The sequence below is a fragment of the Protopterus annectens genome, chromosome 6.part0 (assembly GCF_019279795.1).
Source record: "Protopterus annectens isolate FY-2018-M chromosome 6.part0, PAN1.0, whole genome shotgun sequence".
In the NCBI taxonomy this organism is placed as follows: domain Eukaryota; kingdom Metazoa; phylum Chordata; order Ceratodontiformes; family Protopteridae; genus Protopterus; species Protopterus annectens.
In genome coordinates, this window is record NC_056737.1 from 1,849,799,775 (window position 1) to 1,849,814,169 (window position 14,395).

At 42.0% G+C, this 14,395-nt stretch overlaps 1 protein-coding gene across 4 annotated transcripts in view; it reads left to right on the forward strand.

The window, feature by feature from the left end:
• MYO1B (myosin IB) overlaps positions 1 to 14,395 on the forward strand; it is a 2,891,345-nt gene that overhangs the window by 2,191,206 nt on the left and 685,744 nt on the right. For all 4 annotated transcript variants that reach the window (XM_044075201.1, XM_044075202.1, XM_044075203.1 and 1 more), the window contains 2 exons: positions 7,519 to 7,581; positions 11,063 to 11,263. In XM_044075201.1, the coding sequence (XP_043931136.1) occupies positions 7,519 to 7,581; positions 11,063 to 11,263 (264 nt within the window). The remainder of the gene's footprint in view (positions 1 to 7,518; positions 7,582 to 11,062; positions 11,264 to 14,395) is intronic.

Here is a 14,395-nt window from a genome sequence, read left to right on the forward strand (position 1 = left end):
TGAGGCCATGACTTTGACACCAGGTGTCCGTCTCAGTAAGGCCTTTTTGGAGGATGTCCGTGTCAACCAGAGAGTCAATTATGGTGCCCAGTTTGCAGTCATCGGCAAACTTGGTTAGCCATAGTCCTCCTGTGTTTGCCTGTACGTCTGAGAAGTATATGCCGAACAGTAGGGGTCCGAGGACCGAACCTTGCGGGACACCACTTGTGACTGGTTTAGAGTTGGACCTGGAGCCTGCTATTCTTACCGCGTGAGTTCTGTCTGTAAGCCAGTTGGCAACCCATCTTGTGACGTAGGGGTTTATGTTCAGGCTGGTGAGTTTTTCTATAGTACCTGAGTGAGGAATGGTGTCGACCGCCTTGGCATGGTCAAGGTAGGCTGTGTGAACCACCTTTCCCTCGTCTATGGCCTTGGTGACTGTCTCAAAGAAGTCAACCAGGTTTAGTAGGCATGATCTGCCCTTAACAAAGCCGAACTGGGTCAGGTCAAGTGTTTTGAGGTTCCCAATCTCTTTGTTAATGAGTTCCATGATGATGCGCTCCATAGCCTTGCAGACCAGGCTAGTCAGGCTTATGGGGCGATAGTTACCAGGGTCAGTTGTGGCCCCTCCTTTGTGGAGTGGAATAACTGTTGCTGTGCACCATTCTATGGGCACGTAGCCTGTGGAGAGGCCGAGGTTGAACAGCGTGTTTAGGTGGGGGGTTAGTTCATACTGTAGTTCGTGCAAGATGCATCCTAGGACACCATCTAGCCCCATTGACGCTCTGTTTTTGGCTTTTGAAAGGGCTGTTTTCACCTGTGCATCTGTGATTTCTGGGACACTACACTTTTCTGGTATTGTTGTGGGCCCTTTTGGAGGTGAGAGTGGGGTGAAGTTTGCACTTTATCTATCTGCCAGGATGTTGGCAATATCAGTAGGTTCAGTATATTTTGTGCTATTTTGCACTAGCTCAGAGCATATCTGTGAGTTGCCACTTAGATTCTTGACATAGCTAAAGAAGGCTTTGTGGTTATCTTTTGAATCCTTGGCTATTTTTCTTTCAAAGTTAGCCTTGGATGATTTTATGAGGGACCTTAGTTTCTTACTGATATTGATCAGAGATGTCTTTCCTTCCTGGGATTTGCTTTTTTTCTGAACTAGTTTCCTCCTTTTATTGTATAACCTGTTTATAGCAGGGGTCCACTAGACTGATTTCCTTCTCTTAGGGGAGTGAGTCTTGGTTTTGCTAGGGATGGCACAATCCATGCATCCTTGTAGGTGCTCATAGAGTGCATTTGTAAAAGATTCTGCATCTTGAGCAGCGTTATCCTTTAGCATGGGGGCTGTGAAACTTACCATCTCTGTCTTAAGAAAGGTGAAGTTTGCTTTAGAAAAGTTTTTCACTGTGGTTTCCTTGGTTGGGGGTGGTGGTGGTGTGTGGATATCCAGAGTGATTAGTTTATGGTCTGATCTAACCAGTGACAGGTTGACTTCTGGTGCGAAACACCTGTTGCCCATGTTGGCGATATCCAGGTCCAATATGTTTTCACCTCTGGTAGGGGAGTTTACCAGCTGATCCAGGGCGTTTGAGTTGATAAATTCCAGGAAGCGCTGAGCCTGGGAGTTTGTACTCAAATAGTTTTCCCAGTTAATGGTAGGGTAATTGAAATTGCTCAATATCAAGGTGTTCGGTAGGACATTCATGTTTTCCAGTGTCTCCAGAAAGGCAGAGTGGTGGTCCTGGGTCATGGAGGGTGATCTTGTAGCAGGCCACGATTTGCATTGCAGATTTGCCCGATGTTAGTTGCAGATGGATGATCTCAGAGGTATCATGCTGCTCCACTAACTTGGAGGTGTAGGTATCCTTGATGAATATGGATACACCCCCTTCTTTTTTGTTTCGGTCCATGTTCTGTGACCGAAATGTGTGGTATGAGTTGTATCCCAGTAGTGCTGGAGTGCTCTCTGGAGTCTTGAACCAGGTTTCAGTTACTGCACAGATGTCGACATTCTCCATACTGAGGAGTGCGTCGAGCGGATGCATTTTAAGATTTAAACTCCTAGCATTGAGTAGCATAACCCTCATTTTTGTATTTGTGCTGTTTATGGAGGTGGGTTTGAAGGCACTATGGGGGCAGCAAGAGCCTTGGCCAGTATTCGAAAGCCTAGGGGTGACAGGTGCAAGCCATCTCTTGTGAAGCAGCTCGGCTTGTCGAGCATGTCGTCCCAGGCTGATAGACACTGGATCTCCTTTGAATGACTCCAGAAGCTTAGCCAATTGTTGAAATTGATTATTTTTTCTTTATACTGTGATATCATTCTTGATGAGGGCAGGATGCTACTCAGGGTCAGGGTCATACCCACCTGGGCTACATGATCAGAGAGCTCTTCCATGTCTCTTTTCATGTAGTCCAGGGAGTTACGTCTCAGGTCATTCACACCACCATGAACAATGACAGTCATATTTGTACTTGTTCTGGAGTGACCTGAGTGCTTGTGTTATGTGGCAGATTCTGGGTCTTGACAGGCAGCTAACAGTAATCTTTTCCTCTTCCAGCCTAGTGAGTGGGATGTCAGTGTGCCTGCCTGTAGAGTCACCTATTACTAGTGTGTTAGGTATGTTATTTCGCCTTAAGGGCTGTGATTGTGCAGCACATTGATTTTGTGTTTTATGTGTTGTCTGGTTTGTGACAGGAGGTGCAAGTTTTTTGGATGTCTGCTTTGGAGCACTCTGATGCTTTTGCAGGTTTTTATTTAGAGCTTCTGAGTATGATTTAGTGTATTATGTGTATTTTTGCCAGTGCTGGTTTAGTAGGTCTGTGTGAGGCTGGAGGTATGGTGCAAGTGTTAACCTTCTCCTCATGACTGTCTATTTCAGTCTTGGGTGGAGAGACCTTAGCTTCCAGTTTGGATGTATAATTGCTTCTCTCTCATATGTTAGTGTTTTGTGGTAGGAGGAGAGTGTTGTCTGTGTATATGAGGCAGTTGTAACATTGCCTCAGGATACCCAGGTTCACCAGCTAGACTGGAGAGTACACCTGAAGTTGCCCTTTGGTCATGCCTGAATAGTAGGGTGAGCTGCTTAGTCACTTGGTTGATGAGGGGTGGATAAAGAGCCTTGCCCTGCTGGGCAGTCAAGGTCGGGGTATATTAGTGCTTGCTATTAGGTCTGAGCAAGTGCTGGACTGTAGGATGCTTTTTGAGTGCTTAGGTTGAGAGACTAGTTTCTAGGGAAAAACTGAAGAGGAGACTTAGTGGAGCCGGGAATAATTTAATCGTAGATAACCGGTGCTGCCCAGTGCGCAAAACTGTGCAAACGTGGTATTTAAACTTCTAACTTCTGGGCTGGAACCACTCCTCCAGGGACAGATGGCTGCTCAAAGTTCCCCTCTCTCACAGGTGAACAGAGAAACTTCCCTCTATCCAAGTAAGGTATGGGCAACTCAGAAACTTGTAACACAGCCCTGAATTCAGCACTAGCCTGAAAACTGGACTATACTATGTTTTTTTTTTTTTTTTTTAAAAGATAAGGCAGAAACAATAAAAAGTACACTTAAAACAGATTTAAACGACTACAAGCTATCAGAAAACGCTATCATACTTTAGTGTGTAGCCTGCAACAGTTAAACAAATTATTTAAACAAAAAAAACGACTTTTTAAAAGTGCAGGCAGTCATATAAGTACAATACGTGAAAAAACAAGGTTGTAAAAATCACAATAAACACTGGAAAATCAGTGTTTAGGTGGAAAACAGTTAAGTACAGCAAGAAAATACAGAAAACTGATACTTAATCACTCCAAAGACTCTCTTTTAAGCTAGAAGGCTTGCATCAGTTTAAGGCTTTCTTGTGCTTTCCAGGGTACAAGGGATTTCAATGTTTCCATACCTGGATGACCTACTAATCCAGGCAGACTGCTCCAGTTCCCTACACCTCCAACTCCACAAAGTTATTTCTGTCCTACAGTTACTAGGTTTCAACATCAGTTACCCCAAGTCCAATCTAAACCCCTCCCAGGACCAAGTTTTCCTGGGGGGCAGAATCAGAGCAGATGTTATGAACGCATTCCTTCCATGTCAAAAGGTGGGAATCCTGAAGATATATCTGCTATATGTTCTCCATGCCACTGCTATGACAGCGAGACAATATCTCAGACTCTTGGGTTATATGGCTTCCACTATACCCATGTTGCCATTGGCAAGACTCCACATGAGAAAACTTCAGTGGTATCTGAGGTCCACATTGACCCAACACTCTTATCCCTTGGACCACAACATTCCCTTCCTTCCTTATCTAAAGAAGGAGAGCCTTTGGTGGTTGGACCAAATCTCCCTCAACTCAGGACTTCCTTTACAACCCCTCCCACCAGTCCAGGAAATGTACACAGATGCCTCAGACCTGGGCTGGGGAGCTCCTTTGGGCAGCTTGAATGTTCAAGGCACCTGGACAGACACCTTCAAGCTAGAGCGCATCAACATCAGAGAAGTGAGAGCAATCATATTTGCCTTGAGGGCCTTCCAACACACCCTGAAGCAAGGCTCCCTGAAATTGTTCACAGATAACAGTCCAATTCTCTGGTATGTGAACAAACAGGTGGAAACATAATCCTACTTGCTGTGCAGACTTGCACTCCAAGCCTGGGAATTGGCGGCCCAGCATGGAGTCACCTTGCAGGCAGTCTACATTCCTTCAGCTCAGAACACTCAGGCAGACACCTTGAGCAGGTCCATGTCATAATCCTACAAATGGATGCTACACAGGTATGTGTTCCTGGACATAGTCCACAGGTAGGGTACACCACAAATAGATCTATTTGCCTCCCCTTTTAACAGACAACTTCCACTCTTTTGTACCAGGGTAGCCAGCCCCCTAGTGAGGCCAATGGATGCCTTCTCCATCTCATGGAAAGGACTCTTTCTCTATGCATCCCCCCTTCTCAGTCCTACAAAAAGTCCTACTGAAGTTCTAGCAGGACAAACCAAGGTGACTCCCTTTTGGCGAGGACAGCATTGGTTCCCCTCTTCCTGCATTTAGCCAGGGGCAGTCATCACAAGTTACCACACAGAGTGGACCTTGTCACACAGGACAAGGGATCCCTAATCCATCCCCACCTAGAATCTCTAAATCTAACTCTGGAGGTGATATAATTTTGATCCCTTTGAGACACCTCTACACCAAGGATGTGCTTAAAGTCCTGCAGGAGGCCAGAAAACTCAATATTAGGAGATCTTATATGTCGAAATGGAAAAGATTCTCCATTTGTTGTATACAATGACAGCCTGACCCATTTTAAGGTGAGGTCCTGCTAGTGCTGTCTTATCTGTGTGAATTGTTGCAAGCAGGGACACATATTCTTCTATTAAGGCCCACCTAGCTGCTGTTTTGGCTTGTCTACCTGTTGACCTTCCTCTGACTTCTGTACTTCCAGTGAAATTATTCCTTAAGTGAGAACTGCACCTCAGGCCCTCCAGGAGGCCAGTCCCACCTCCATGGGACCTAAACTATGTCTTAGAGAAGGTCACTGTTGCCCATTTTGAATGAGCATCTAAAGTCGCTCTGAAACAGCACTTGAGAAACTGTGCTCCTGGTGGCCCTGACATCAGCCAGAAGAGTGTCAGAGCTCCAGGCTCTCATGGCAACCCCTCCTTTTCTCCTCTTCCACAAGGATAGAGTGACTCTGTGGACTAACCTATCCTTCATGCCCAAGATGGTCAATGAACTGTCCCTGAACCAATGTATCCATATTTCCACCTTTTTTTCACATCCTCAGAATGACAGTGAGAGAGTCTGTTCACAGACAACTCAGATTCTACCTTGACAAGACCAAGTCTATTAGGATATCAGAACAGTTGTTTGTTTCCTTTCATCCCAGAGCTCTGGGAAAAGTGGTGACAAAACAGACCATTTCAGCCTGGATTTCCAGGGAAATATCCTTTTGTTACATCTTCCATGACAAACATCTTTTCACAAAAATTAAAGCCCACTCCACTAGAGACTCATTTGGAGCTATGTTCAAAGGGCTGGGCACTGCTTCCATACTAGAGGCAGCTACCTGGGCATCTGTCCATACCGTCACCAAACACTACAGACTGGATCACATGTCCAGGACTAGACCAGGATATGCTAGTGCCATCCTGCATGGTTTCTGGGAAGAGAGTTCCATACCACCCTCCTCTTCTTCCCTTTGAGCTTTGGCACTCACCCACTGGTTTTGAATACTGCAACATGAGATAATCATAACCATAGATGTCCTCCTCTTCCATGTTGCAGTATTCCATCCCTCCCTCCTATCCCCTATTTATATATAATCCTTCCTTGAATGACACAGGACTTGTTCAGCTATCCTAGGACTGGGATCCAACTGCGGCATTCAGTTCTGAGGAAAGGGACATGTAGACATCACCTTTATGGCCCACACTCCCTATGGCCAACATCAGACATCTCACATACCTAGGAGTGACTAGAAGCTTTTGTATACTATACTGGCCATACGTTTGGATAGAGGATAACCCAAGGGTTTTGAATACTGCAACATGGAAGAGAAGGACATCTATGGTTATAGTAAGATTTTACACAACTGTTCTTTAATATTAAGTTAGTATAGTCCAGTTTTAGGACTGTTTTCTGAATTAGAGATAACCAGGAAATATATGGGCTATCATGAATGTTATTTTACAGCTGTAGGTTGCTGAATGCAAGATCTGCATGTTGAGTTATTGCACGTGTTTAAGTGATTGCTGCCATCTTGTTCTTGTAAATTGACCATTCATTGACTGAGATCAAAATGGTTTTAATAAAGTGGAGTCTGTGCCATGTTTTTCTTTAAAATTTAGCTGCCATGTTCTCCATGTATTACTACTAACTAAATTGGCAACTATGCATTAGTGCTAAAAGAGACCATGTAAATTTTGGCTGTAAAATCATTATCAGGGAAGATGGCAACACCGTTAAGTAGTGAGAAACAGAATATGCAGCCAGAAATATGGAATGCATGTTTTCAAGATTTCTTTTGTAACAGTTTGTGACTATTCACTCCATGTGGGCATCAGTAATATTAGCTGACAAGCATCCCACTGCTTTAAAGTTTCTGTGTTCCATTTGCCAATGTTTAAGTCTAAAGCAATCCATTTTAGAATTAAATTTTTGGTATTGGTGGTGATGATAGGTAACTCAAGGTTACAGTTCTTAGGAAAATATTGCTGCCAAGTAGATCTGTTTGCTTTGTTTTGTTAAAGTACTGTTTTCTTTTCAGAGAAAGATGAATGCATTTGTTAACCTGGATAAAAAATCATAACTTGTTTTTCAGGGTAATAAAAGCTGTGCAGATACATTTTAGGTGAACCTTTGCTTGATGCTGTTACAAACTATATTTATCTGTATCTAATATCAGTAAGATATAAGTTAATAAGTCATTATTGTGTTAAGTCTAATTCATACTGTTTCCTGGTTAACCTTGTCCTTTCTCACAACCTGAGGAAACTTAGAAGTTATGCCTGTTTTTTTTTCACACTAATATTTTTATTTTTGTCTTTCTTTAGGGTATAGAATGGACTCACATTGAGTATTTCAACAATGCTGTCATTTGTGACTTGATAGAAAATGTAAGTCTTTATTTTTTCCATTGCAAGTTAGCATTTTTCACCTGTGTCTCAGAGGTTTTCTCCTGTTTTATGACCAGAAAATTTCAGCATAGACTTTGTTGACAGTAGGACAAAATTCTTTTAGAACTGCATATTCATTTGGGAAAATAATGTACATAGTATTAGACACATGGAAAGAGTAAACGGAGTTAATATAAATATGGTCTAGCAAACCAAGTACTGTGACACTAAGGTGCATTGCTCCTTTTCAGTACCCCTTAATGGTACAGAATTAAAGCAACATTTTAAATTTGTTGCAGCTGAAAGATCCACAAAGAAAACATTGACCAAGTAGCCACTCACTTTGTGTTCTGGGTTTTATGTATGTATTGCTGATGCATAAAACTCAGAGTTGGTGTAGTGCGCCAGTCTTGTAATGGAGAGTAGACAGCACTTGTGCTTCATGTTCTACCAACTTTCACATATGAAACCTATGCCTATGCGCTGTTCCATGAAGACAAAGCTGTATGCAATGGAGAACTGGGAATGGCTTCTAGGATGAGAAAGAATCAGAGGAAAGAAATGCATGCTTCCTCATTTCTGGTTGTTTGGATGTAGCCATGTGTACATACTGTAGACATTTTGGTATGGTTTTGTTTGAGAACTTACCTCAAACTGTGTTAAGTTTTGATAGCCATCACCCCTTGTCTGGAATAATAAAATGTTTGCAATCCAATGTATAATATTTTTTGAATTCTCATTTATAATAGTAGACCTGTGCTTTGCCTCTTTAGAGATGGGATTTATTATGTCAACAGCTTCTATTTTATAATGAAACAATAGTTGGAAAGATGATGTACTGTGCAGGATGAGACAGATGTAAGGTTGGGAGTGGTGTGCACATTTATATAACTGGGGTGCAGTACAAAATGTGTAGTTTTTTGTCCTTCTACCCCACTGAAAATTGTCTTCCATCACATACCTTTTTTTCCTTAAAGGGCAAAGGCTAGTGCCTCCCAAGCCTGTCCAGTACTTACTGTCCCCCACTGCATTGTGACATCAGTGCTTTGATGTGTTTGTACTTTCACCTCCATGCACCCATGGCATCTTTTTTTTTGCACTTGTAAGTGCCTACCTGCCAGCTGCATAACCTCCCCCATTCCCCTCCCCAAAGCATTTTTCCAAACATTAATGACATGAAGTAGGGCATATACATTAGAGTCCTACACATGTCCAACACATTCTGAAAAAGTCCAATATTTCCAGAATTTCTTGTTCAGTCATACTTCACAGATATAATTATTGCATTGTAATCCCACATTAAGTTACTGATTTTATTGCTGTTCATCTCCATCTCAAAAATCCTGTCTCTGCTTCATTTCCAACTTATTTTCGATTCTTCTAGTCAAATCTCATGCTCCCTTCCTTCTCTACAGCATTTTCTGTTGAAGTAGTGGAAAAGGTTTCACAGGTACAGTCTCTCTGTGGTATTTATTACCAGAAGAATAAGAAGAATCCCCTTCTGTTCACTGCTCACTTTTTGTTGGACAAACTTTTGTATTTCCTCCTTAGCATGTACTTCATCAAAAAATTATTCTGTTCCTCCAGGGAAGAATGTCTTGAAGGTAGCTGGGTACAGTGGTTTGAATGTTTGAATCTCACACCTGTGTCTCAAACATTCCCTATATAGTGGAAGGAATTTACTCCTCTTCTGCCTGGTGTACAGTGAGTAGTCATTCTCCACAGCCACTCTACTATCTCCCACTTTTACTATTTTGTTCTTCTGTCACGGTTTTGTCAGAATCAACAACTTCTGCTGGTAGGATTGAATCTTTACTATTAAAGGTCTAGTTTGCTTTCTCATAGCCAGGTTTGGAGCAAACAAACAAATTGCCCTTTCAACTAACTCCTGCTGTGGAATACAAGTCCAATTGGTTATTTATGCTTTCATAAAGTTAATGTAGTCTGATTCTTCCAGCTTTTCTGGTATAGCTGAAAACCTCAGGTTTTCCCAACATGCTCTGTCCTCTAATTGTATTATTTTTTGAAACATCTTGTCCTGAGCAGTCTCATATTCAGCCAAACTTTTCTTCATTTCAGCCTCTGATTTTTGCAGCTTTATCACCTCATCTGAATGTCTGTTTAAAGCTTCTTACATTTTCCAGCCTTTTGTTGTTTGTGTTGATATAGTCCATCAGTATTTTGTTTATTTTAACCAGGTTTTTGTGCAGTTGTCTTATATTTTCCCATAGGTTACTGGAAATCATTTGTGGAGGTTGCATTGCTTTTTGCTTAACAGTTGTAGAACTTTCCCCAGTCAGTGTTTCTTCCTAACTTTTTGTAGCTCATTTATTCCAGGTGCTCAATATTTCTTTTCCCCTGGCATCCAGGCAGTACACTTACTAGCCAGTTAGTGAAATTTACCCATAAACACAAAAGTATACAAGCCTTTTTCTATTTTCACACTGGGAGAGCTAGAGTTAAGCTGTTATTTAATTTGTAGCCATCTTGGAAGTTCAATACCAGAACAATCCTTGATAGAAAATAATGCTTACATGTGCTCAGCTGTTCCAAATTTTAAGTGTTAGGTGGGGAATCTTCACTCTGATGCTGCATCTTTTCTTTTTTGCTTATTGGTGTATTTATCTGCTGTGTTTTTTGTTCAGTGCAGTGTGTGGTGTGAGAAAATTAACAACAAAGTATATAGCACTTACAGATTTTGCTTGATAGTCATTCAGATGGATAGCCTCAACAGTGAGATTTTCTCAGTAGAGCAGTAGAGGCATTACTTTAGAAAATGATCACTGTTACCTTCTGTACATTAGTAAGGATGGGGTACAAAGTTAGTTTAAGACATATTTAGTGGAAGCTGAACTGCCTCCTATTGTACCTTTCTTGCATGAATCTGAAAGTTTATACTCACATTGTGCATGCAGCTGGTGTTATATTGCCCCCACTCTCCTGCTTGGGAGAAAAAGATGGAATGCCGGTATTCCTGAAGCTAGTAAAGGGTCTACCACTCTTACCAACCACCACCTTTGTTACCTGATCCACAGGTGTAATTCTGACTGGATTACTTTTTGGGTATTCAGCAGCTGAGTAAGGATTTATGTGATTATTAGTAAGTAGAGAGAATTAATGAGACAAAAATATTTCATGCACCTTTGAGTGGTAGAGCACTTTACATATGGCAAGCCTGTCTCACTGGGGTTTCTAAGCGTCAGTGGGAGAATTAAAAAAGGGGTAACCCTATTGAAAGAAGCAAGTTATGGTGGAATGGGGGAAAAAGACAAAAGTAATCAGTGATATATTACTTGCTTTCCCAAACCGAATAGTCTTGGATTGTATATGATTAGACCTTGAGAATGTCTCATTAGGAACACTTCTTTGCATCGTAGTTAATTATTGTATTTTCTTGTGCAGTGTTATATTTTTGAGAAACCTTTTTCAGTTTAGAAAGTTGTAATTTATTCTAGTATTTGTTTTGTGTTTTGTACCATAGAATACGTATGGAATACTAGCCATGCTTGATGAAGAATGTCTGAGACCAGGAACTGTTACGGATGAAACTTTTCTTGAAAAGTTGAATCAAGTGTGTGCAACTCACCAGCACTTTGAAAGCAGGATGAGTAAAAGTTCACGTTTCCTTAACGATACCACTCTGCCTCACAACTGCTTCCGCATTCAGCATTATGCTGGCAAGGTAAGTCAGTCTGCCAAACTGCTGCACCTACAAGGATGTAAACCAGTGCTGTGAGCTTTTCTGTGTTGAAAACATCAACTTTCTTGACACTACCTAGTACTAACCAATATTAATTTGGAATATTGCAGAGACTGTTTCACTTAAAAATTTAGTTTTTAATTATTGCTTGCCTTTATTAGAAATCCTCAGTTTATTTCAAGGAAAATGTTGCTCCATAATTTTTCAGTCTCTTTTGCTGACTGTATCAGAATATATTTAAAGGACAGAAACTTTAAACATTGAGCTGAAATAAACTAATTTAAGGTAAAAGTATCCCTGGCATACATGGTTATGAATACAGAAATTATTAAATAAGATCTGTCTGTCTTAGTCTTCTCCAGGTTAAAAAATATTCTTATACCTTAGGAACTTGCCCACTCAGTTTGTCTGCTGAGATGTTAAATGTTTACAGGGGAATAATGATGGCTTTATAGTATGAAGGGAAAGGAGCCTTAACTCTAACTCCAGTGACCAGGGTTCAGTTAGTGGACACTGTTCCTGAGGAGTTTGCCAGAAGAAATGGATTTACTAATCTCAAAGGAGGGAATGAGGTTTCTACTCAGGCCTACAAATCCTCATTGAGGACTTGAAACTCTAGCCTTTAGCAGGACTTGTGCATGACATAATTACGTGGGCAGGGCACTGAGTAGTATATAACAAGAATCCCTTTACCTCTGTCAGGATGGTGCCAGATCAGGTATCCCTGTTTGTCTCTCTGCTCAGCAGATACTCAACAGTAAGGATTTTACAACTTGAGTGACCCTGTCATGTGTAGGATAACTGGAGAGGAGCCAGCATTCTTGAATCACAAATTCAAAGACAGAATCTGGGATATGGCTGTAAGAGAGTTATTTTTTATGAGACTGTCATGGCGTACTTGTCAAAGAGTTCTTTAGAAATGATATATGACATTGTCGAGCCCATGCTTGTCTGTGATACTTTGTCTCTTGTGATATGAGGAAGTGGTAGTTTTAGTCTGTTAATTAAATAAGTAAATTTTGAGAGAGACAGTTCAAATAATTACATACATGTACATTCCTGAAATATGCACTTCAAAAAATAACGTCCTAATTTCAGGGTCGCCTTAGAAGAACTGATGTCCTAAGTTAAGGGCTTCATGCTACCCCCCCCATGCACACACATACATTGCCCAGAACCCCAAATCCTGGCCTAACCACACCATAAAAATTAGATCTGATGTTGTCAATCTTCATTCATTCTTGAGGAATGGGACTGTTCTGATCCTTGGAACTGGCTTGGCTGTTATACCGCTGGCACCAGCCAAAAAACTCTCGAGCTAAGACTGTACCCACAATCCTCCTCTCTCCATTACCTCATATCTCATTTGCCGCTCTGTCAGCAAGACGTGTCAGCTGTTGCTCTCAGCTGAGTCTTTAAAATGTTTCCTTATTAAAGCTAATTATTTTTGTATTTCACTTTTTATAGATAAATAGATATATATTTCTATATTATGCCTTGTATTTTTTCAGCTGTGTGTGTTTGAATACTCTACCCCTTACCTCTGATAATCTCCATTACCATTGCTGGTAACCTCTCTCCCGCCTTTCTTATGGTTTGTGGTAATTCTTAGTACCATCGTTGGTACTTCCCTTCCTTCTTTTCTCTCATACCTTTTGGTATTTCTCCACTACCATCATTGGTAGACCTTTCTTCTCTCCTTTGGTGTGTGTGTGTTTTGGTGTGTTTAGCTTGTTTCCTTTGTATGCTAATTGTTAAAATGGTGGAAAAGTATAAAGGCACTTCTGGATTCAAGCAGTGCCAAGACTGTGGAAGAAAGATGCCCAATTCTGATGGGCATCTTTTGTGTGTTTATTGTCTAGGAGCTCCACATCTTGATCAAATTGTGGCATCTGCCAGGCATTTAGCAACCGGGCCTTGGTGGAGCATCGGAATAAGCTAATTTTGAAGAGCTTGTTAAAAACTACCTTTAGCAAAGCTTTGTCCAAGTCTGATCTCCCTAAATCAGATCATGTCAAAAAATAAGAGCCATCTGGTACCTGCTTCCCCCATAGCATCAGTGGCATGAAAACATAAGGCTACATTTCCAATTATCTCCACGGAACCAAAAAGAATGGTACCAAAACTACAACTTAAAGAATCCTCAGCATCGACTACTGCCACTACAGTGCCTTCGGCACCAGCATCGTCACTGCCTTCTTTAGTTTCCAGCTTGGTGCCGACATCTCCAATGGCACCTAAGCAGACTCTGCCCACCCCCTCAGTACCAAAACCAGACAAGAATCTTTTTCCCAGGATGAGGTATTCACCTTCCATAGACCCTTTTGCAGTTGCCCAGTCCCTTTCTGGAATAACTTGAGTCCCATTCAGGATTATCCATTCAATCCTCCAGGAGTCTCTCTGAGGGAGACTTCATGAGATTGGTGGATCAGCTGTTGGCAGCCAGAGGTATTCCTGACCCTTCTTAGGCCCCTTGCCCTCCAGAAGTTGGGGTATCTTCTCCAAGGACTCCTTCATTGTCTCCTCCTTTGACTTCCACTAGAGCTTCAGGGCCCAGCACTTCAATCCCTGCTGTTACCAGCTGTTCTGGTGCCATTAGGCATCCCAACCTCAGCACCGGATGCTACTCTGACTTCTTCAGTTCCATCCTTGGAACCAACAGATTCCCAGGGCCGAGACTCCACTGCTTGTTCCGAGGGTCTTCGATCTGCTCCTCCTTTTTATATGGAGCCGACCTTGGCTCTTGGGACGTTGTTAGTTGTGGGTCCTTCTTTGAAGGTCAGACTCTTGAGGGCAGGGTGTGACCCCAGTTCTGAAGTGGTCGTTCTCAGTTCTGGGCTCCCACTCCTCCTGGGGGGGGGGGTCCTGCATTCCAGGTTATGGAAAGAGCTTTAGCCTATGCAAGCTCTCAGCTGATTCCTTTTGTATCAGAGTGTCACATTGCCATATCTTCTGGTCCAGAGAGCACACCAATGTCTACGAGAGGACAGTGAGCACTGACACTTCAAGTTACTCCTCCACAGAGTCCCTCTTCTTTGGAGTCTTTCTCAGAGATCCCCGCTGAGGAACCCCCCCCCCCGCCATAAGAAGACACGCAAGAGGAAGCATCTAGAT